The sequence below is a fragment of the Bombina bombina genome, chromosome 9 (assembly GCF_027579735.1).
Source record: "Bombina bombina isolate aBomBom1 chromosome 9, aBomBom1.pri, whole genome shotgun sequence".
In the NCBI taxonomy this organism is placed as follows: domain Eukaryota; kingdom Metazoa; phylum Chordata; class Amphibia; order Anura; family Bombinatoridae; genus Bombina; species Bombina bombina.
In genome coordinates, this window is record NC_069507.1 from 140,362,576 (window position 1) to 140,387,170 (window position 24,595).

General features: G+C 40.1%; 1 protein-coding gene across 1 annotated transcript in view; it reads right to left on the reverse strand.

Annotated features, from left to right (window-relative positions):
- The window catches only part of CPEB3 (cytoplasmic polyadenylation element binding protein 3), a 422,665-nt gene that overhangs the window by 265,528 nt on the left and 132,542 nt on the right, over nucleotides 1–24,595 (reverse strand). The window contains exon 3 of the mRNA XM_053692412.1: nucleotides 18,953–19,051. Within this exon, the coding sequence (XP_053548387.1) occupies nucleotides 18,953–19,051 (99 nt within the window). The remainder of the gene's footprint in view (nucleotides 1–18,952; nucleotides 19,052–24,595) is intronic.

Genomic DNA, 24,595 nt, shown 5'->3' on the forward strand with positions numbered 1-24,595 from the left:
AAAATAGCTAGAGACATAAACCTGACATCAACTCTGATAATATCAAAAATGGCATCACAGATAAAATTATTAGCATGCTGAAGAAGAATAATAATATCATGAGAATCACAATGTGTTACTTGTTGCGCTAAAGTTTCCAACCAAAAAGTTGAAGCTGCAGCAACATCAGCCAAAAATATAGCAGGTCTAAGAAGATTACCTGAACACAGATAAGCTTTTCTTAGAAAGGATTCAATTTTCCTATCTAGAGGATCCTTAAACGAAGTACCATCTGACGTAGGAATAGTAGTACGTTTAGCAAGGGTAGAAATAGCCCCATCAACTTTAGGGATCTTGTCCCAAAATTCTAATCTGTCAGACGGCACAGGATATAATTGCTTAAAACGTTTAGAAGGAGTAAATGAATTACCCAAATTATCCCGTTGTTTGGAAATTACTGCAGAAATAGCATTAGGAACAGGAAAAACTTCTGGAATAACCACAGGAGCTTTAAATACCTTATCTAAACGTTTAGAATTAGTATCAAGAGGACCAGAATCCTCTATTTCTAAAGCAATTAGTACTTCTTTAAGTAAAGAACGAATAAATTCCATTTTAAATAAATATGAAGATTTATCAGCATCAACCTCTGAGACAGAATCCTCTGAACCAGAGGAATCATCAGAATCAGAATGATGATGTTCATTTAAAAATTCATCTGTAGGGAGAGAAGTTTTAAAAGATTTTTTACGTTTACTAGAAGGAGAAATAACAGACATAGCCTTCTTTATGAATTCAGAAACAAAATCTCTTATATTATCAGGAACATTCTGCACCTTAGATGTTGAAGGAACTGCAACAGGCAATGGTACTTTACTAAAGGAAATATTATCTGCTTTAACAAGTTTGTCATGACAATCAATACAAACAACAGCTGGAGGAATAGCTACCAAAAGTTTACAGCAGATACACTTAGCTAAAGGTAGATTCAGCACTTGACAGCGATTTTCCTGTATTATCTTCTGACTCAGATGCAACGTGAGACATCTTGCAATATGTAAGAGAAAAAACAACATATATATATATAAAGCAAAATTGATCAAATTCCTTAAATGACAGTTTCAGGAATGGGAAAAAATGCCAAAGAACAAGCTTCTAGCAACCAGAAGCAATAAAAAATGAGACTTAAATAATGTGGAGACAAAAGCGACGCCCATATTTTTTCGCGCCAAATAAGACGCCCACATTATTTGGCGCCTAAATGCTTTTTGGCGCCAAAAATGACGCGACATCCGGAACGCCGACATTTTTGGCGCAAAATAACGTCAAAAAAATGACGCAACTTCCGGCGACACGTATGACGCCGGAAACGGAAATAGAATTTTTGCGCCAAAAAAGTCCGCGCCAAGAATGACGCAATAAAATGAAGCATTTTCAGCCCCCGCGAGCCTAACAGCCCACAGGGAAAAAGTCAAATTTTAAGGTAAGAAAAAATGTTAAATTAAAATGCATTATCCCAAATATGAAACTGACTGTCTGAAAATAAGGAAAGTTGAACATTCTGAGTCAAGGCAAATAAATGTTTGAATACATATATTTAGAACTTTATAAACAAAGTGCCCAACCATAGCTTGGAGTGTCACAGAAAATAAGACTTACTTACCCCAGGACACTCATCTACATATAGCAGATAGCCAAACCAGTACTGAAACGAGAATCAGCAGAGGTAATGGTATATATAAGAGTATATCGTCGATCTGAAAAGGGAGGTAAGAGATGAATCTCTACGACCGATAACAGAGAACCTATGAAATAGACCCCGTAGAAGGAGATCACTGCATTCAAATAGGCAATACTCTCCTCACATCCCTCTGACATTCACTGCACGCTGAGAGGAAAACCGGGCTCCAACTTGCTGCAGAGCGCATATCAACGTAGAATCTAGCACAAACTTACTTCACCACCTCCATCGGAGGCAAAGTTTGTAAAAACTGAATTGTGGGTGTGGTGAGGGGTGTATTTATAGGCATTTTGAGGTTTGGGAAACTTTGCCCCTCCTGGTAGGAATGTATATCCCATACGTCACTAGCTCATGGACTCTTGCTAATTACATGAAAGAAATATATATATATATATATATATATATATATATATATATATATATATATATATATATATACACACAGTATATACAAACTGTATATACAAATATATATACACACACACACATACATAACTTGTGAACAACCTGGGTCTGGCTCCAGCCCTTGTAGGTATCCACAGACAGGCACTCACGGTAAATGTATCAAAAAGCCTTTTATTTCAGCAAGGAATAAATCATGCCTTATGCCATGGCACCCAGGTTGTTCACAAGTGCTGTTGGATAAATTAAACAGTGCACCGGAAAGTTGCAACTAAGGTTGGTGTTGCAAATATATATATACATATATATATATTCAGATATGAAGAGGGATAAGCACTCGCAAGGAGAATGCCAGGGTGTCAGGAACAAAAGAGTATCATAAAATTAAATAGTAGATTTGCACTCGCTGGGCTTTCACAATTTGTGCAATTTATTGTGACGTTTTGGGGATCAAACCGTCCCCTTAATCAGACCCTGATAAATATATATATATATATATATATATATATAATTATATTTTCATGCATTTAACGTTGAATAGCTTGGGCAGAACAGAGTGGGCAATGCTACGGAAAACGCTAAAGATAATTGGTCAATACTTTTGTAACAGGTTTGCTTCATTGCTCTGTTGCAGTGTCCCCAGGATTTTTATTCTTTTTATAATTTTGACAACTATTATTGTTTTTGTTAGCTATAAACCATTCTGTTCTTCTGCTTTGAACTACTGTAATTCCGTACATGTAACCTCACACGACCGAGCTTAGCTTTAGGGCTTTGTAAATAGACTGTTTTGCTTTTTCCATTAAGCAACGTACGAACACAAATGATGCATCAACTTGAGAGACAGTTTCAACCCTAAATAGCCAAATTGCAGTAAACATAAAAAGGATTCTTCTCTACTTACAAGCACTTTCTATTTAATAAAAGTAGTAATTGAAAATCTGTTTTCAAAAAATAAAACGGACAATTTCAAACTAATTTTGCAATTTTAAAAAGGGATAATGTAGCGAAGACAAGCAGCTGATAACCGTTCACAGTTTTCAAAGTTAACACAGGAACAACCTTTGAAATAAGCTTGGTTCTCTTTCCCCGCTCCAAGCTAAAAGGTTGATTTCTGATGCTGCCCCTTTTTTAAATAGCTTTTCTATATCCAATACTGCCGTATTGACATTTTAAAGTATAGGTGGTGGTTTCACAATACAAAAGCAGCTATTTCAAATGACAAAATAAAAAAAGGTAAAGAAACTTTTTAAATAATATAATACGCTCCAACCATTAAATTGGCATGTGCATTATATGATTCATTTCCCAAAATGACCACTGAATATGGCCATGGACAACAACATTCGGCTATTTTCAGCATCAGATTTAGCTGTATTAAAGTGCAACACAAAGACCTGCATTTCCATAGATCTTTGTGTATTCCTCTCTTCACACTAATAAAGTGGTCACTGTATAAATACAAATGCTGCTGCCCACGGACATATTCGCCATTTGTTTGTGAAAGGAATCAATGAATGCACATAAGTTTCTTCTCATCTCTTTCTCACTTGCTTAAGTCTATCTTATCTTACATTATGGTTTCTCATATATCTCATCTTCCCATTTCTAACCCGTGAAATATTTGTGGATTCATGTCCCTTTAAGCTATTGTTTTTAGTCCCAAAGCAGGTGATACAATTCAGGAGCTATATTTTTTTGTAGGACACAGTATTTGTTTTTAAATCAGAGTAGCAAATTGTAGCACCAGGTGTGTAATTAGAGTTTGTCTTATAAATGTATGTAGAGCACCCTCCCCCAACTATCTGTGAGTATGGGGAAACCCGAAACGCGTCCTTTGCCTGGGATGTGTGTTGCTCTCATTTGTTTTTAAATCTCTGTTTGTTGTGCAGCCCACATTGGTTATTTTTTTTATCGAATAAAGTTGGTTTTGTTTTCAGAGCCGTTCTAGTTTTTTCACTTGGATTGTTACAATTCAGGAGATGCCAACCAATTTAATGTAGACTATCACACCAAGTTAAAAAGGACATAAAACCCAATTATTTTCCTATCACGATTCAGATAGAACATACAATTTTTATACAACCTTCTAATTTACTTCTATTATCATATTTTCTTCGTTTTCTAGTTATCCTTATTTGAAAAGCCGAAATGTAAACTCAAGTGTGCACATGTCTGCAGCACTATATGGTAGCCGTTTTGCAACAATGTAATACATTAGCAGGAGCACTAGATGGCAGCACTATTTCCTGTCATGTAGGGCTTCAGGCATGTGCACGCTACCTACCTAGGAAACTTTTCAATAAAGTATAACATGAGAATGAAATAAATTTAATAGCAGTAAATTGGATTTTTTTTTTTAAATGGTATTCTCTATCTGAATCATGAAAGAAAATGTTGGGGTTTAATGTCCCTTTAATGCGCGTCAACATATTTTGCATGTACCAAATACAAAGCTGCCTAAAGATAGAAAAAGACTTTGAAATTTGTCACCACTAGAAACAAAAAAAGCACAACTTCAACTCAAAGTAGTACTTAAATAACACAAGCCAAACCCAGACACATCAAATACACTTACAGTTAAATAACAGAATTTATGTTTACCTGATAAATTACTTTCTCCAACGGTGTGTCCGGTCCACGGCGTCATCCTTACTTGTGGGATATTCTCTTCCCCAACAGGAAATGGCAAAGAGCCCAGCAAAGCTGGTCACATGATCCCTCCTAGGCTCCGCCTTCCCCAGTCATTCGACCGACGTAAAGGAGGAATATTTGCATAGGAGAAATCATATGATACCGTGGTGACTGTAGTTAAAGAAAATAAATCATCAGACCTGATTAAAAAACCAGGACGGGCCGTGGACCGGACACACCGTTGGAGAAAGTAATTTATCAGGTAAACATAAATTCTGTTTTCTCCAACATAGGTGTGTCCGGTCCACGGCGTCATCCTTACTTGTGGGAACCAATACCAAAGCTTTAGGACACGGATGATGGGAGGGAGCAAATCAGGTCACCTAGATGGAAGGCACCACGGTTTGCAAAACCTTTCTCCCAAAAATAGCCTCAGAAGAAGCAAAAGTATCAAATTTGTAAAATTTGGTAAAAGTGTGCAGTGAAGACCAAGTCGCTGCCTTACATATCTGATCAACAGAAGCCTCGTTCTTAAAGGCCCATGTGGAAGCCACGGCCCTAGTGGAATGAGCTGTGATTCTTTCAGGAGGCTGCCGTCCGGCAGTCTCATAAGCCAATCTGATGATGCTTTTAAGCCAAAAAGATAGAGAGGTAGAAGTTGCTTTTTGACCTCTCCTTTTACCAGAATAAACAACAAACAAGGAAGATGTTTGTCTGAAATCCTTTGTAGCATCTAAATAGAATTTTAGAGCACGAACTACATCCAAATTGTGCAACAAACGTTCCTTCTTTGAAACTGGATTCGGACACAAAGAAGGCACGACTATCTCCTGGTTAATGTTTTTGTTAGAAACAACTTTCGGAAGAAAACCAGGTTTAGTACGCAAAACCACCTTATCTGCATGGAACACCAGATAAGGAGGAGAACACTGCAGAGCAGATAACTCTGAAACTCTTCTAGCAGAAGAAATTGCAACCAAAAACAAAACTTTCTAAGATAATAACTTGATATCAACGGAATGTAGGGGCTCAAACGGAACCCCCTGAAGAACTGAAAGAACTAAATTGAGACTCCAAGGAGGAGTCAAAGGTTTGTAAACAGGCTTGATTCTAACCAGAGCCTGAACAAAAGCCTGAACATCTGGCACAGCCGCCAGCTTTGTGAAGTAAAACAGATAAAGCAGAAATCTGTCCCTTCAAAGAACTTGCAGATAATCCTTTCTCCAAACCTTCTTGAAGAAAGGATAGAATCTTAGGAATTTTTATCTTGTTCCATGGTAATCCTTTAGATTCACACCAACAGATATATTTTTTCCATATTTTATGGTAGATTCTTCTAGTTACAGGCTTTCTGGCCTGAACAAGAGTATCAATGACAGAATCTGAGAACCCTCGCTTTGATAAAATCAAGCGTTCAATCTCCAAGCAGTCAGTTGGAGTGAAACCAGATTCGGATGTTCGAACGGACCTTGAACAAGAAGGTCCTGTCTCAAAGGTAGCTTCCATGGTGGAGCTGATGACATATTCACCAGGTCTGCATACCAAGTCCTGCGTGGCCACGCAGGAGCTATCAAGATCACCGATGCCCTCTCCTGATTGATCCTGGCTACCAGCCTGGGGATGAGAGGAAACGGTGGGAATACATAAGCTAGGTTGAAGGTCCAAGGTGCTACTAGTGCATCTACTAGAGTCGCCTTGGGATCCCTGGATCTGGACCCGTAGCAAGGAACCTTGAAGTTCTGACGAGAGGCCATCAGATCCATGTCTGGAATGCCCCACAATTGAATTATTTGGGCAAAGATTTCCGGATGGAGTTCCCACTCCCCCGGATGAAATGTCTGACGACTCAGAAAATCCGCTTCCCAATTTTCCACGCCTGGGATGTGGATTGCAGACAAGTGGCAGGAGTGAGTCTCCGCCCATTGAATGATTTTGGTCACTTCTTCCATCGCCAGGGAACTCCTTGTTCCCCCCTGATGGTTGATATACGCAACAGTCGTTATGTTGTCTGATTGAAACCGTATGAATTTGGCCTTTGCTAGCTGAGGCCAAGCCTTGAGAGCATTGAATATCGCTCTCAGTTCCAGAATGTTTATCGGGAGAAGAGATTCTTCCCGAGACCAAAGACCCTGAGCTTTCAGGGGTTCCCAGACCGCGCCCCAGCCTACCAGACTGGCGTCGGTCGTGACAATGACCCACTCTGGTCTGCGGAAGCTCATCCCCTGTGACAGGTTGTCCAGGGTCAGCCACCAACGGAGTGAATCTCTGGTCCTCTGATCTACTTGTATCGTCGGAGACAAGTCTGTATAATCCCCATTCCACTGACTGAGCATGCACAGTTGTAATGGTCTCAGATGAATTCGCGCAAAAGGAACTATGTCCATTGCCGCGACCATCAAACCTATTACTTCCATGCACTATGCTATGGAAGGAAGAAGAACAGAATGAAGTACTTGACAAGAGCTTAGAAGTTTTGTTTTTCTGGCCTCTGTCAGAAAAATCCTCATTTCTAAGGAGTCTATTATTGTTCCCAAGAAGGGAACTCTTGTTGACGGAGATAGAGAACTTTTTTCTACGTTCACTTTCCACCCGTGAGATCTGAGAAAGGCCAGGACAATGTCCGTATGAGCCTTTGCTTGTGGTAGGGACGACGCTTGAATCAGTATGTCGTCCAAGTAAGGTACTACTGCAATGCCCCTTGGTCGTAGCACCGCTAGAAGGGACCCTAGTACCTTTGTGAAAATTCTTGGAGCAGTGGCTAATCCGAATGGAAGTGCCACAAACTGGTAATGCTTGTCCAGAAAGGCGAACCTTAGGAACCGATGATGTTCCTTGTGGATAGGAATATGTAGATACGCATCCTTTAAATCCACCGTGGTCATGAATTGACCTTCCTGGATGGAAGGAAGAATTGTCCGAATGGTTTCCATTTTGAACGATGGAACCTTGAGAAACTTGTTTAGGATCTTGAGATCTAAGATTGGTCTGAATGTTCCCTCTTTTTTGGGAACTATGAACAGATTGGAGTAGAATCCCATCCCTTGTTCTCCTAATGGAACAGGATGAATCACTCCCATTTTTAACAGGTCTTCTACACAATGTAAGAATGCCTGTCTTTTTATGTGGTCTGAAGACAATTGAGACCTGTGGAACCTCCCCCTTGGGGGAAGCTCCTTGAATTCCAGAAGATAACCTTGGGAGACTATTTCTAGCGCCCAAGGATCCAGAACATCTCTTGCCCAAGCCTGAGCGAAGAGAGAAAGTCTGCCCCCCACCAGATCCGGTCCCGGATCGGGGGCCAACATCTCATGCTGTCTTGGTAGCAGTGGCAGGTTTCTTGGCCTGCTTACCTTTGTTCCAGCCTTGCATTGGCCTCCAGGCTGGCTTGGTTTGAGAAGTATTACCCTCTTGCTTAGAGGATGTAGCACTTGGGGCTGGTCCGTTTCTGCGAAAGGGACGAAAATTTGGTTTATTTTTAGCCTTGAAAGACCTATCCTGAGGAAGGGCGTGGCCCTTACCCCCAGTGATATCAGAAATAATCTCTTTCAAGTCAGGGCCAAACAGCGTTTTCCCCTTGAAAGGTATGTTAAGCAATTTGTTCTTGGAAGACGCATCCGCTGACCAAGATTTTAGCCAAAGCGCTCTGCGCGCCACAATACCAAACCCTGAATTTTTTGCCGCTAATCTAGCCAATTGCAAAGTGGCGTCTAAAGTAAAAGAGTTAGCCAATTTGAGAGCATGAATTCTGTCCATAATCTCCTCATAAGAAGAATCTTTATTGAGCGACTTTTCTAGTTCATCGAACCAGAAACACGCTGCTGTAGTGACAGGAACAATGCATGAAATTGGTTGTAGAAGGTAACCTTGCTGAACAAGCAAACCCTCTAATTTTTTATCCATAGGATCTTTGAAAGCACAACTATCTTCTATAGGGATAGTAGTGCGTTTGTTTAGAGTAGAAACCGCCCCCTCGACCTTGGGGACTGTCTGCCATAAGTCCTTTCTGGGGTCGACCATAGGAAACAATTTCTTAAATATAGGGGGAGGGACAAAAGGTATGCCGGGCCTTTCCCATTCTTTGTTTACAATGTCCGCCACCCGCTTGGGTATAGGAAAAGCTTCGGGGGGCCCCGGGACCTCTAGGAACTTGTCCATCTTACATAATTTCTCTGGAATGACCAAATTCTCACAATCATCCAGAGTAGATAACACCTCCTTAAGCAGAGCGCGGAGATGTTCCAATTTAAATTTGAATGTAATCACATCAGGTTCAGCTTGTTGAGAAATTTTCCCTGAATCTGAAATTTCTCCCTCAGACAAAACCTCCCTGGCCCCCTCAGACTGGTGTAGGGGCATTTCAGAACCATTATCATCAGCGTCCTCATGCTCTTCAGTATTTTCTAAAACAGAGCAGTCGCGCTTTCGCTGATAAGTGGGCATTTTGGCTAAAATGTTTTTGATAGAATTATCCATTACAGCCGTTAATTGTTGCATAGTAAGGAGTATTGGCGCACTAGATGTACTAGGGGCCTCCTGTGTGGGCAAGACTGGCGTAGACGAAGGAGGGGATGATGCAGTACCATGCTTACCCCCCTCACTTGAGGAATCATCTTGGGCATCATTTTCTCTAAATTTTGTGTCACATAAATCACATCTATTTAAATGAGAAGGAACCTTGGCTTCCTCACATACAGAACATAGTCTATCTGATAGTTCAGACATGTTAAACAGGCATAAACTTGATAACAAAGTACAAAAAAACGTTTTAAAATAAAACCGTTACTGTCACTTTAAATTTTAAACTGAACACACTTTATTACTGAAAATGTGAAAAAGTATGAAGGAATTGTTCAAAATTCACCAAAATTTCACCACAGTGTCTTAAAGCCTTAAAAGTATTGCACACCAAATTTGAAAGCTTTAACTCTTAAAATAACGGAACCGGAGCCGTTTTTATATTTAACCCCTATACAGTCCCTGGTATCTGCTTTGCTGAGACCCAACCAAGCCCAAAGGGGAATACGATACCAAATGACGCCTTCAGTAAGCTTTTTCTATGTATATGAGCTCCTCACACATGCATCTGCATGCCTTGCTTCCCAAAAACAACTGCGCAATAGAGGCGCGAAAATGAGGCTCTGCCTATGATTAGAGAAGGCCCCCAGTGAAAAAGGTGTCCAATACAGTGCCTGCCGGTTATTTTACATAATTCCCAAGAATAAAATAACTCCTCAAAGCTATGAAGTATTAAAAATGCTTATAAATCAATCGTTTTAGCCCAGAAAAATGTCTACCAGTCTTTAAAGCCCTTGTGAAGCCCTTTATTCTTATTTAATAAAAATGGCTTACCGGATCCCATAGGGAAAATGACAGCTTCCAGCATTACCAAGTCTTGTTAGAAATGTGTCATACCTCAAGCAGCAAAAGTCTGCTCACTGTTTCCCCCAACTGAAGTTAATTCCTCTCAACAGTCCTGTGTGGAAACAGCCATCGATTTTAGTAACGGTTGCTAAAATCATTTTCCTCTTACAAACAGAAATCTTCATCTCTTTTCTGTTTCAGAGTAAATAGTACATACCAGCACTATTTTAAAATAACAAACTCTTGATTGAAGAATAAAAACTACATTTAAACACCAAAAAACTCTAAGCCATCTCCGTGGAGATGTTGCCTGTACAACGGCAAAGAGAATGACTGGGGAAGGCGGAGCCTAGGAGGGATCATGTGACCAGCTTTGCTGGGCTCTTTGCTATTTCCTGTTGGGGAAGAGAATATCCCACAAGTAAGGATGACGCCGTGGACCGGACACACCTATGTTGGAGAAAAATGGTCATATTAAGTTCATAACAGAATAGCTTCCAGATGCCTCAGCTTTCCTCTGTGGTTTGAATGATAATTGAATGGTTAACAAAGGAATAATCACCCAAGACACTGGAATTTTTCATTTGGATCTCCTCTGAGATCTGCAGTTGCCCACAGCAAAAACAATGCCTAAACATGTTTCGACTACTAGCCCATCTGAAACCCACGTTTTTATTAACTCCACTGAGTAACGTGTGCTTAATGTTAATTTGAACCAGGTCTCCAATTGGAGGAGCTTTTTTACCAAATTCTCTCCATGGCACCCAAGCGCAAAGTCTTCATTTACAATAGAGAAAGTAGTTATATTTTAAAATCCTTATCAACACTAGACTCATCCCTATGTTTGATTGAATTTCGATGTAAACCAATTTTTGTTTTACGGTCTTTATTTACAAATCTAGAACATTAGATATTCTCAATGGAAAGATAACCAACTCCCTGTGTATTGCAGGTAATCTTATGACATAACCTTAAAATTTTACAAATCATCAGTAGAAAAATAAAATAACCAACTCTATACAAATTTAGGTAATACACACATCTTTCAATTAGAGAAATGCACGTTGGTTTTCTTTGTTGGGTGCTCTCACAAACTCACTTTTTAACTAGCTTGTCCTTTAAACTAGATACACAACTAGCCATAACCGATGCTCCTTCAGCTACTGTATATGCTGTTAATTATATCATCAGATGTACCAACATTTCTCTAAAAAAATGGATATTTAAGCCAGTTGCATTTTCACTGAGTGACGGTTGTTACAGGTGGTTCAGCAGTGCCTTAGTGATTCTCAGAATACTAAAGAAATTGACACATAATATGGGCAAGATGTATCAAAGTGAGAATAAGAAAATTCTCACATTTGTCGTCAAAAAAACCCTCACAAATTATATCACCATATTTATGAAAGATTATGCGCCAATAAAGTCACAACTTTTCATATGTGCAAAAAAATGGACCATTCGCAAGTCTAAAATATATGTGAATAAGTAGTCTGGAAATGCTTAACTGTTGTATTAACCTCTATTGGCATTTTAAAATGCCCGTATATATTCGCAGTTCTCATATATTTATGAAAAGTGGTGAATGCAATATTCACTGTTTTTAATAACGCCAATTTGTAGGTTGCGAAGAGTGAAAAATAAAGAGCAATATTGTTGTTTGTCTGGAGGGAAAAACATAATTTATGCTTACCTGATAAATTTATTTCTCTTGTGGTGTATCCAGTCCACGGATCATCCATTACATGTGGGATATTCTCCTTCCCAACAGGAAGTTGCAAGAGGATCACCCACAGCAGAGCTGCTATATAGCTCCTCCCCTAACTGCCATATCCAGTCATTCGACCGAAACTAGCCGAGAAAGGAGAAACCATAGGGTGCAGTGGTGACTGTAGTTTAAAATTTAGACCTGCCTTAAAAGGACAGGGCGGGCCGTGGACTGGATACACCACAAGAGAAATAAATTTATCAGGTAAGCATAAATTATGTTTTCTCTTGTTAGGTGTATCCAGTCCACGGTTCATCCATTACTTGTGGGATACCAATACCAAAGCTAAAGTACACGGATGAAGGGAGGGACAAGGCAGGTACTTAAGCGGAAGGGACCACTGCCTGTAGAACCTTTCTCCCAAAAATAGCCTCAGAAGAAGCAAAAGTATCAAATCTGTAAAATTTTGAAAAGGTATGAAGCGAAGACCAAGTCGCCGCTTTGCAAATCTGTTCAACAGAAGCCTCATTTTTAAAGGCCCAGGTGGAAGCCACAACTCTAGTATAATGAGCTGTAATCCTTTCAGGGGGCTGCTGTCCAGCAGTCTCATAGGCTAAGCGTATTACGCTCCGAAGCCAAAAAGAAAGAGAGGTTGCCGAAGCCTTTTGACCTCTCCTCTGTCCAGAGTAAACAACAAACAGGGAAGATGTTTGACGAAAATCTTTAGTCGCTTGTAAGTAAAACTTTAAAGCACGGACTACGTCCAAATTATGTAAAAGACATTCCTTCTTTGAAGAAGGATTAGGACACAATGATGGAACAATCTCTTGATTGATATTCTTGTTGGAAACTACCTTAGGTAAAAACCCAGGTTTTGTACGTAGAACTACTTTATCTGTATGGAAAATCAGATAAGGAGAATCACATTTTAAAACTGATAACTCAGAGACTCTACGAGCCGAGGAAATAGCCATCAAAAACAGAACTTTCCAAGATAAAAGTTTGATATCAATGGAATGAAGGGGTTCAAACGGAACTCCTTGAAGAACCTTAAGAACCAAGTTTAAGCTCCATGGAGGAGCAACAGGTTTAAACACAGGCTTAATTCTAACCAAAGCCTGACAAAATGCCTGGATGTCTGGAACCTCTGCCAGACGCTTGTGCAAAAGGATAGACAGAGCAGAAATCTGTCCCTTTAAAGAACTAGCTGATAATCCTTTATCCACACCCTCTTGGAGAAAGGACAATATCCTAGGAATCCTAACCTTACTCCATGAGTAATTCTTGGATTCACACCAATGAAGATATTTGCGCCATATCTTATGGTAGATTTTCCTGGTTACAGGCTTTCGTGCCTGTATTAAGGTATCAAATCAAGCGTTCAATCTCCAGGCAGTCAATCTCGGAGAAATTAGATTTGGATGATTGAAAGAACCTTGTAGTAGAAGGTCTCGTCTCAGAGGCAGAGGCCAAGGTGGAAAGGATGACATGTCCACCAGGTCTGCATACCAGGTCCTGCGTGGCCACGCAGGCGCGATCAAGATCACTGATGCTCTCTCCTGTTTGATTTTGGCAATCAGTCGAGGGAGCAGAGGAAACGGTGGAAACACATAAGCCAGGTTGAAGAACCACGGTGCTGCTAGAGCATCTATCAGCGTCGCTTCTGGGTCCCTGGACCTGGATCCATAACAAGGAAGCTTGGCGTTCTGGTGAGACGCCATGAGATCCAATTCTGGCGTGCCCAAACGATGAACCAATTGAGCAAACACCTCTGGATGGAGTTGCCACTCCCCCGACTGACGACTTAGAAAATCCGCCTCCCAGTTCTCTACACCTGGGATATGGATCGCTGATAGATGGCAAGAGTGAGTCTCTGCCCAGCGAATTATCTTGGAGACTTCTAACATCGCTAGGGAGCTCCTGGTCCCCCCTTGATGGTTGATGTAAGCCACAGTCGTGATGATGTCCGACTGAAATCTGATGAACCTCAGGGTTGCTAACTGAGGCCAAGCTAGAAGAGCATTGAATATTGCTCTTAACTCCAGAATATTTATTGGGAGGAGTTTCTCCTCCTGAGTCCACGATCCCTGAGCCTTCAGGGAATTCCAGACTGCACCCCAACCTAGAAGGCTGGCATCGGTTGTTACAATTGTCCAATCTGGCCTGCTAAAGGTCATACCTTTGGACAGATGGACCCGAGATAGGCACCAGAGAAGAGAATCTCTGGTCTCTTGATCCAGATTTAGCAGAGGGGACAAATCTGTGTAATCCCCATTCCACTGACTGAGCATGCATAATTGCAGCGGTCTGAGATGTAGGCGCGCAAATGGCACTATGTCCATCGCCGCTACCATTAAGCCGATCACTTCCATGCACTGAGCCACCGAAGGGCGCGGAATGTAGTGAAGAACACGGCAGGAATTTAGAAGCTTTGATAACCTGGACTCCGTCAGGTAAATTTTCATTTCTACAGAATCTATCAGAGTTCCTAGGAAGGAAACCCTTGTGAGGGGTGATAGAGAACTCTTTCCCTCGTTCACTTTCCACCCATGCAACCTCAGAAATGCCAACACTATGGCCGTATGAGATTTGGCAATTTGGAAGTTTGACGCCTGTATCAGGATGTCGTCTAGATAAGGGGCCACTGCTATGCCCCGTGGTCTTAGGACCGCCAGAAGAGACCCCAGAACCTTTGTAAAAATTCTTGGAGCTGTAGCTAACCCGAAGGGAAGAGCCACAAACTGGTAATCCTGTCTAGAAAAGCAAACCTTAGGAATAGATGATGATCTTTGTGAATCGGTATGTGAAGGTAAGCATCCTTCAAATCCGCTGTGGTCATGTACTGACCCTCCTGGATCATAGGTAGGATTGTCCGAATAGTTTCCATTTTGAACGATGGAACTCTGAGGAATTTGTTTAAGATCTTTAGATCCAAAATTGGTCTGAAGGTTCCCTCTTTTTTGGGAACCACAAACAGATTTGAATAAAATCCCTGTCCTTGTTCCATCTGTGGAACTGGATGGATCACTCCCATTATTAGGAGGTCTTGCACACAGCATAAGAATGCCTCTTTCTTTATCTGGTTTACAGATAATCTCGAAAGGTGAAATCTCCCTTGTGGGGGGGAAGCTTTGAAGTCCAGAAGATATCCCTGAGATATGATCTCCAACGCCCAGGGATCCTGAACATCTCTTGCCCATGCCTGGGCGAAGAGAGAAAGTCTGCTCTCTACTAGATCCGTTGCCGGATAGGGGGCCGTTCCTTCATGCTGTCTTAGAGGCAGCAGCAGGCTTTCTGGCCTGCTTGCCTTTGCTCCAGGCCTGGTTAGATTTCCAGGCCGGCTTGGATTGCGCAAAAGTTCCCTCTTGTTTTGTAGCAGAGGAAGTTGATTCTGCACCTGCCTTGAAGTTTCGAAAGGCACGAAAATTAGACTGTTTGGCCCTTGATTTGGCCCTGTCCTGAGGAAGGGTATGACCTTTACCTCCAGTAATGTCAGCAATAATTTCCTTCAAACCAGGCCCGAATAGGGTCTGCCCCTTGAAGGGAATGTTAAGTAATTTAGACTTTGAAGTCACGTCAGCTGACCAAGATTTAAGCTATAGCGCCCTACGCGCCTGGATGGCGAATCCATAATTCTTAGCCGTTAGTTTAGTCAAATGAACAATGGCATCAGAAACAAAAGAATTAGCTAGCTTAAGTGTTCTAAGCTTGTCAAGTATTTCAGTCAATGGAGTAGCTGTCTGAAAGGCCTCTTCCAGAAACTCAAACCAGAACGCTGCAGCAGCAGTGACAGGAGCAATGCATGCAAGGGGCTGCAGGATAAAACCTTGTTGAATAAACATTTTCTTAAGGTAACCTTCTAATTTTTTATCCATTGGATCTGAAAAAGCACAATGTCCTCGACAGGGACAGTGGTACGCTTTGCTAAAGTAGAAACTGCTCTCTCCACCTTAGGGACCGTCTGCCATAAGTCCCGTGTGGTGGAGTCTATTGGAAACATTTTTCTAAAAATAGGAGGGGGGAAAACGGCACACTGGGTCTATCCCACTCCTTAGTAATAATTTCTGTAAACCTTTTAGGTATTGGAAAAACGTCAGTACACACCGGCACTGCGTAGTATTTATCCAGTCTACACAATTTCTCTGGCACTGCAATTGTGTCACAGTCATTCAGAGCAGCTAAAACCTCTCCAAGCAACACCCGGAGGTTCTCAAGCTTAAATTTAAAAGTAGACATATCTGAATCAGGTTTCCCTGAGTCTGAGACGTCACCCACAGACTGAAGCTCTTCCTCAGCTTCTGCATATTGTGACGCAGTATCAGACATGGGCCTTAAAACATCTGCGCGCTCTGTATTACGTCTAACCCCAGAGCTATCGCGCTTTCCTCTGAATACAGGCAGTCTGGCTAATACCGCTGACAGGGTATTATCCATGATTGCCGCCATGTCCTGCAAAGTAATCGCTATGGGCGTCTTTGATGTACTTGGCGCCATTTTAGCGTGAGTCCCTTGAGCGGGAGTCAAAGGGTCCGACACGTGGGGAGAGTTAATCGGCATAACTTCCCCCTCGTCAGAATCCTCTGGTGATAATTCTTTTAAAGATAACAGCTGATCTTTATTGTTTAAAGTGAAATCAATACATTTAGTACACATTCTCCTATGGGGTTCCACCATGGCTTTTATACATGATGAACAAGGAGATTCCTCTATGTCAGACATGTTTATACAGACTAGCAATGAGACTAGCAAGCTTGGAAAACACTTTAAATCAAGTTAACAAGCAATATAAAAAAACATTACTGTGCCTTTAAGAGAAACAAATTTTGCTAAAATTTGAAATAACAGTGAAAAAAGGCAGTTAAACTAACTTAATTTTTACAGTGTATGTAACAAGTTAGCAGAGCATTGCACCCACTTGCAAATGGATGATTAACCCCTTAATACAAAAAACAAATTAACAAAAGGAAAAATATGTTTTTTAAACAGTCATATTAACTGCCACAGCTCCTACTTTTGAAGCCTTTTGAGCCCTTCAGAGATGTCCTATAGCATGCAGGGGACTGCTGAGGGAAGCTGAATGTCACAGTTTGTAATTTTAACTGCACCAACTGTAACTTTTATACTATAACAGTGGGAAGCCTCAGGAAACTGTTTCTAGGCAAAAATAAAGCCAGCCATGTGGAAAAAACTAGGCCCCAATAAATTTTATCACCAAAGCATATATAAAAACGATTAAACATGCCAGAAAACGTTTTATATTGCACATTAATCAGAGTATATACCTCTGATAGCAAGCCTGATACTAGTCGCTATTAAATCACTGTATTTAGGCTTTAACTTACATTAATCCGGTATCAGCAGCTTTTTTCTAGCAAATTCCTTCCCTAGAAAAACTTAAACTGCACATACCTTATTGCAGGATACCCTGCACACCATTCTCCCTCTGAAGTTACCTCACTCCTCAGACATATGTGAGAATAGCAGTGGATCTTAGTTACTACTGCTAAGATCATAGAAAAACGCAGGCAGATTCTTCTTCTAAATGCTGCCTGAGATAAAATAGTACACTCCGGTACCATTTAAAAACAATAAACTTTTGATTGAAGAAAAAACTAACTATATTTTACCACTTTCCTCTTACTACCTCCAGCTATGTTGAGAGCTTGCAAGAGAATGACTGGATATGGCAGTTAGGGGAGGAGCTATATAGCAGCTCTGCTGTGGGTGATCCTCTTGCAACTTCCTGTTGGGAAGGAGAATATCCCACAAGTAATGGATGATCCGTGGACTGGATACACCTAACAAGAGAAATGGAAATATGTATTTTTCTTGCTGTATCTAGGGTTAGAAATTGCCCAAAACAAGGCGCAGAACCTGAATAAATAACAAAAAGGTATACACAAATTTTTAAATAGTAAAATAATTTAAGTGCAATTGAAATAAGTATTTTTAAAAACTACCATAAACATGGAGCCCGTTTCCCTAATTTTTAAATCTGCAAAGGCAATCACAATGGGGCTACGATACTTTCAAAAATATTTATTGTTACTGTTATTATTCTATATTTGACAAGTTGTTTCAATTCATCTTCTGTGCCTTCCAATAACAGAAAAAAAAAGACAAAACTATGAATTTTAGGGGCCAGTCATACTTGTTTATAAAAGCCATTTATAATAATTTAAGAATTTAGGAGCCAGCACTAAAGAGACGGTAAACACTTTGAACTTTTAATATATAAAGGTTAGTGATGAATCGCAAACAAAACTTTGTACTATACTTTCATTTTTCATTCTGCCCCCTTTTCATTTAATTTAGCACTGAAAATGGTGACTTTTCTAGTTTTCAGATGTCTGTATCTCAAATTTAATATTACATAAAAAAAACACTAAAAACCATTTGGAATATAAAAACCTACCCGGATCTTAATTTTTATATTTTATGTATTTTATTTTTTTAATCCAGAGTTTATTGAGAAAACTGCTTAGATGTACAAATAAGTAATATACTATTATATATACACACACAATATCTTTAAATGGATTCATAATGTTTTTACAATAATTACATTAACAAAAAACAAACAACAAAACGTAAGCTCCATCTTCATAAATGGTACAAATTAATTAAACTGCCATCATTTACAAAAAAGGGACAAAAATACCAAAACATCCAATATTTAATGAAGGTTGTGAAATATAACAGTAGAAATAAATATAGAAGAGCTTTATACCATCAGAAAGATGTTTTTAACGTATTTGACACTGCCTGTACATGTGTTTTCTAGGTATGTATCCCATGTTTGTAGCTCAATTTAGGTTTGTACATTACCATTTTATTTGAAATTTTTATCACTTTTCCACACTAAACCAATTTAGCCAAATAATAGCTTATTGCTTGGATAGAATATCAGGTGTGTCTCACAGAGGTTAACATTTTAATTTCCTCCATTATTCAGTCTAGTCTATTAATTATTCAACAGAATCAATTTGGTGAACAAGTCAACACCTAAAATACCACCAGAAAAAAACAACACGATAATCTCAAGTCTTCTTTGTCAGTAGAGTCCAAGACAAGTCAATTATTAATTAAATACATCAAAAAGAAACCACTTTACAATCAGTAAAAACAGTTTTACCTTTCAGAGGTTCATGATCTGTTCTTATCATATCCATTAATGAATTCTCCAAAGAGTGCAAGTTAAAAGAGTCATAGGGCCTATTCCGGTCCTGGAAGAAAAAGTAAAGAAGATAGAAGAACAATGATAACAGCAATAGTGTTTAGTCAATATAAACATTACCACATGTTAAATAATACATTGAATTTTCAAAACAGTATTTTAGTCAAAACATTTTCCTATTTGTTATCCAAAAAAAGGTATGCTTACCTGATAAATTCATTTCATTCAAGGTGGTGAGAGTCCACGAGACATTACTCCTGGGATTCAACTCCTGGCCACTAGGAGGAAGCAAAGATACCCAACACTTCATAAGATTTTAATCCCTCTCACCTCTCTGATAAACCAGTATAAGGTATAGCAGAAAAATAGAGAAGTAGGAAAAGACAAAGCAGGGTAAATGAGGTGCATACTAAAACTGCTACACATTAGAAAAATATAAGAGGGCAGGTCTCGTGAACCCTCACCACCCAGAAAGAAATTAATTTATCAGGTCAGTATAAATTTTGTTTTCTTTTTAGGATGGTGAGAGTCCACTAGCCATTTTCCTGGGATCTAATATTCAATCTGTGGAGTACACAAGTAAAAAGGTGGAACAAAAATTAAGGCAGGCACCAATTTATCAGCCATTAAAGGGACAGTCTAGTCAAACTTAAAACTTTCATGATTCAGATAGGGCATGCAATTTTAAACAACTTTTCAATTTATTTTTATCAAATTTGCTTTCTTCTGTTGGTATTCTTTGTTGAAAGCTAAACCTAGGTAGGCTCACATGCTAATTTCTAAGCCCTTGAAGGCTGCCTCTTATCTCAGTGCATTTTGACAGTTTTTCCACAGTTAGACAGTGCAAGTTATTGTGTGTCGAACAGATAACATTGTGCTCACTCCTGTGGAGTTATTTATGAGTCGGCACTGATTGGCTAAAATGCATGTCTGTCAACATAACTGAGATAAGGGACAGTCTGCAGAAGCTAAGATACAAGGTAATCACAGAGGTACAAAGAGTATTAATATAACAGTGTTGGTTATACAAAACTGGGTAATGTGTAATAAAGCCATTATCTTTTTAAATAATGAAAATTCAGGAGTAGACTGTCCCTTTAAGACTGTAGGACTTTACGGTCACAAAGTAGCCCAAAAGAAGAGTAAAGAAGATGAACACTTGTTCTTACATTGCAGGAAGCAGGCTCACATGTGGCAACCTGCTCTGTAAGGCCACTGAAGCAGCTTATGCCGCTTTGTACATGAAGCCCAGAGTCTAATGTTTAAAGACTTCCTTAACTGGACTGATCTATTTCATAATCAGCTGACTTGCAGGAAGCTTAGCCGTCCTAACTGAAGCAATTGTATAGTGCAGGAAGTCTTGAATCCTGGAGCCAAATCTGTAAAACTCCCTTGTACACTGGACAATAACGTAGTACAGAATCCTTTCGAGAAAAAAATGGCATTAGTTAGATTAGAATGCATAAAAAAGAACCATAAAGAATTGCAATACACAAATAAAATGGTAAGCGAATCTACTGTCTAAAGAATCTAATATATATTGAGACAGATTAAGCAGGTTTCATAAAGTACACAGAAAGGACACAGACAGGTGGAGTATTGATATCAAAGGCAGATAAATATTGCAACATGTCTGATGTAGAAATAGTGTAGTAAAACACTGCATATAAATAGGCCCAAGCAAAGTTATGGTAAAATGTGTAACTTCTACAGAGCCCCCCTTCTGTACATAGTTTTTATCAACAGCTAAGACAAAGAATAACCAGCCTTGCAATATGTGCCCACCCTACAGAGTTTTACCGCTCCTGACTTAATGATAAATTGAAGTTGTAGCAGAAATTAGAATGGCCACCACAGTAAAATAAATAACAGGAGGAAAAACTGGGAAAAAAGCACAGTCGGAAGGTTTAACTATATCGGTTCTAAGAGCAGCTCCTAAATGCACTCAAACAAAAACAGAAGGCCCATTACCAGAACTGAGTGTAGCTAAGGCTAATTGACCAGTTCATGCAACATCAGTGGTAGGCTAGTGATAAACTCCCGCAGCAGAATTACATTCTCTGCCTGAGTACTCTATTACTCCCCTCTATGTACATCCCAGGTTCCTAAAGGGAAGAATGGGTCTCACATAGATCTCAAAGAAAACTGGAACACCTCACTTCATCTTTTTCCTGTCCTGTGATGGCAAAGATAAGACTGGGGTATCAGTTAGGTGAGAGGGATTAATAGCTTGTGAAGTGTTGGGTATCAGGTGTTAAATTCCAGGAGTAATGGCTCATGGACTCTCACCACCTTATGAAATAAATTAATATATTAAATAAAAAAAATAAAAAAAGATGTGTAAAACTTCTCACTAAAATTAATATAGCAGTATCAGTTGTGTAATACTCCTTGGCTGAAATGACAAACTTTCTTCTAATACGCACTGACCATCATTCAGTTAGCATTCGAAGCAAGATTACATATGATACAGCTGTATTTTTTTTTATAATCTAAAAATGTTTAGTTCACATTTGTCAAGCCTAAAAAAAACACAAGGATATCTTAGCAACATCTCTAAAAATTTTATTATAAAAATAGAATTGTCTGCCTCTGTGCAGACATAGATATTCATACATAAGAGGAACAGAAGAAAAACTGGAAGAGAGATAAATACAATGGGCTCTATGTACTACTTGAGAAGTTGTCCGCTCACTTTTGCTGCATACAGGCAGCGGATTAACAAGATCCGCTAACCTGTATGTATCATTACACACAAGTGAGTGTGTAAAGCCTGCCCCTTCTCGCACAACCAATCATGTGAGAGAAATTACTGTCAATTACCCTGAGTGAGCAAGCTTTTAGTGATTTTTCTTCACCTCATTAGACTGCTGCCTCTTATATTGCAGGAAGCAGGTTCGCTTACGCTGCTTACTATCTGGAGCCCAATTAACAGATCTTGACGTAACTAAGTTTACACAGTGTGCATTAGTTTACTTGCATTTCAGTCTGTGAAAATCCTGCTACAATTACACAAAAAAAGTCAGGCAACTTTGATGAATATTCCAGCAATATGTATTTGCTTAGACATACAGTAGAAAGAGGTGATTTTTGTATTATGAGATGTACAAAGAATATTCAAAACTACTTTTACATGTAGCAGAATTAGAGAGGAGCATTTCTGTGAAACGGGAAATGCATATGATTTTACCTAAATAGTAACTATAATTTATTGTGTGGATTAGAAAAGCCCATAATGATATAATGGTCCACACTATAATATAAACGTACTTAACCAGGAGCCTAAGCACAACTGCCAACATTTGGGGGCAACAAACCCAAGATACTTTGCAGCAGATTAATCAAAAAAGCAGGTTACAAAAGTATTGATCAAAACTGCCAATGATTTCCATAGCTCCACCCACACTCCCCAGCCTAAAATACTCAATCTATACCATAAACTGCACAAGATGTCATCTTTATGTATACTTTTATTATTTTGTGGTACTAATGCAAAGTGTTAATACTGTGATGCCATAATATGCAAATAAATATATACATAAGACCAACAAAGACCTCATATCTGCTTCCCCCACAAACACCCATTCCAAGCCTTTACTATGTAGGACTCTGGAGACTTGCACCACTAGACAGGAAACCCAAAACTGGGCTTTACCCAGGTAAATGGAGACGGCATGCATGCCTAAGCACAACTTATTCAAGCTTCTGAGAAGCAGAAATAGTGAATATCCAATAGAGATAGCAACTAAAAACAGAACTTTCCAAGATAGAAGCTTAATATCTATGGAATGTATAGGTTCAAACAGAACCCCTTGAAGAACTTTAAGAACTAAATTCAACTCCATGGCGGAGCAACAGGTTTAAACACAGGCTTGATTCTAACTAAAGCCTGACAGAACGACTGAACGTCTGGAACATCTGCCAGACGTTTGTGCAGTAGAATTGATAAAGCAGATATCTGTCCCTTTAAGGAACTCGCTGATAGCCCCTTCTCCAATCCTTCTTGGAGAAAGGACAAAATCCTAGGAATCCTGATCTTACTTCATGAGTAGCCTTTGGATTCGCACCAATAAAGATATTTACGCCATATCTTATGATAAATTTTTCTTTTTCCTAGTGGCAGGCTTTCGAGCCTGAATCAAGGTATCTATGACCGACTCAGAGAAACCCCGCTTGGATAAAATCAGGCGTTCAATCTCCAAGCAGTCAGCCGCAGAGAAACTAGATTTGGATGCTGGAACGGACCTTGAACCAGAAGGTCCTGTCTCAATGGCAGAGTCCATGGCGGAAGAGATGACATGTCCACCATGTCTGCATACCAAGTCCTGCGTGGCCACGCAGGTGCTATCAAAATCACAGAGGCTCTCTCCTGTTTGATTCTGGCAATCAAACGAGGAAGGAGAGGAAATGGTGGAAACACATAAGCCAGGTTGAACAACCAGGGTACTGCTAGAGCATCTATCAGTACTGCCTGAGGATCCCTTGACCTGGAACTGTAAAAAGGAAGTGTTGGCGTTCTGACGAGACGCCATCAGATCCAATTCTGGTGTGCCCCATTGCTGAATCAATTGGGTGAACACCTCCGGATGGCGTTCCCACTCCCCCGGATGAAAAGTCTGACGACTTAGAAAATCCGCTTCCCAGTTCTCCACTCCTGGGATATAGATTGCCGACAGATGGCAAGAGTGAGTCTCTGCCCATCAAATTATTTTGGTAACCTCCATCAACGCTAGAGAACTCTTTGTTCCCCCCTGATGATTGATATATGCTACAGTCGTGATATTGTCCGACTGGAATCTTATGAATCTGGCCAAAGCCAGCTGAGGCCACGCCTGAAGCGCGTTGAATATCGCTCTCAGTTCTAGAATATTTATCGGGAGGAGAGCCTCCTCCTGAGTCCACAAACCCTGTGCTTTCAGGGAATTCCAGACTGCACCCCAGCCCAATAGGCTGGCGTCCGTCATCACTATGACCCATGCTGGCCTGCGGAAACACATTCCCTGGGACAGATGATCCTGTGACAACCACCAAAGAAACAAGTATCTGGTCTCTTGATCCAGATTTATCTGAGGAGATAAATCTGCATAATCCCCATTCCACTGATTGAGCATGCATAGTTGCAGTGGTCTGAGATGCAAGCGAGCAAACGGAACTATGTCCATTGCAGCTACCATTAGACCGATTACCTCCATACACTGAGCCACTGATGGCTGAGGAATGGAATGAAGAGCTCGGCAGGTGGTTAAAATCTTTGATTTCCTGACCTCCGTCAGAAAATTTTTCAAGTCCACCGAATCTATCAGAGTTCCCAGGAAATGAACTCTTGTGAGAGGGATAAGTGAACTCTTTTGTATGTTCACCTTCCACCCGTGAGATCTTAGAAAAGCCAACGCTATGTCCGTGTGAGATTTGGCTAGTTGGCAAGTCGACGCCTGAATTAAGATATCGTCCAGATAAGGCGCCACTGCTATGCCCCGCGGCCTTAGAACAGCCAGAAGGGACCCTAGCACCTTTGTGAAAATTCTGGGAGCTGTGGCCAACCCGAAGGGAAGAGACACAAACTGGTAATGCTTGTCCAGAAAGGCGAACCTGA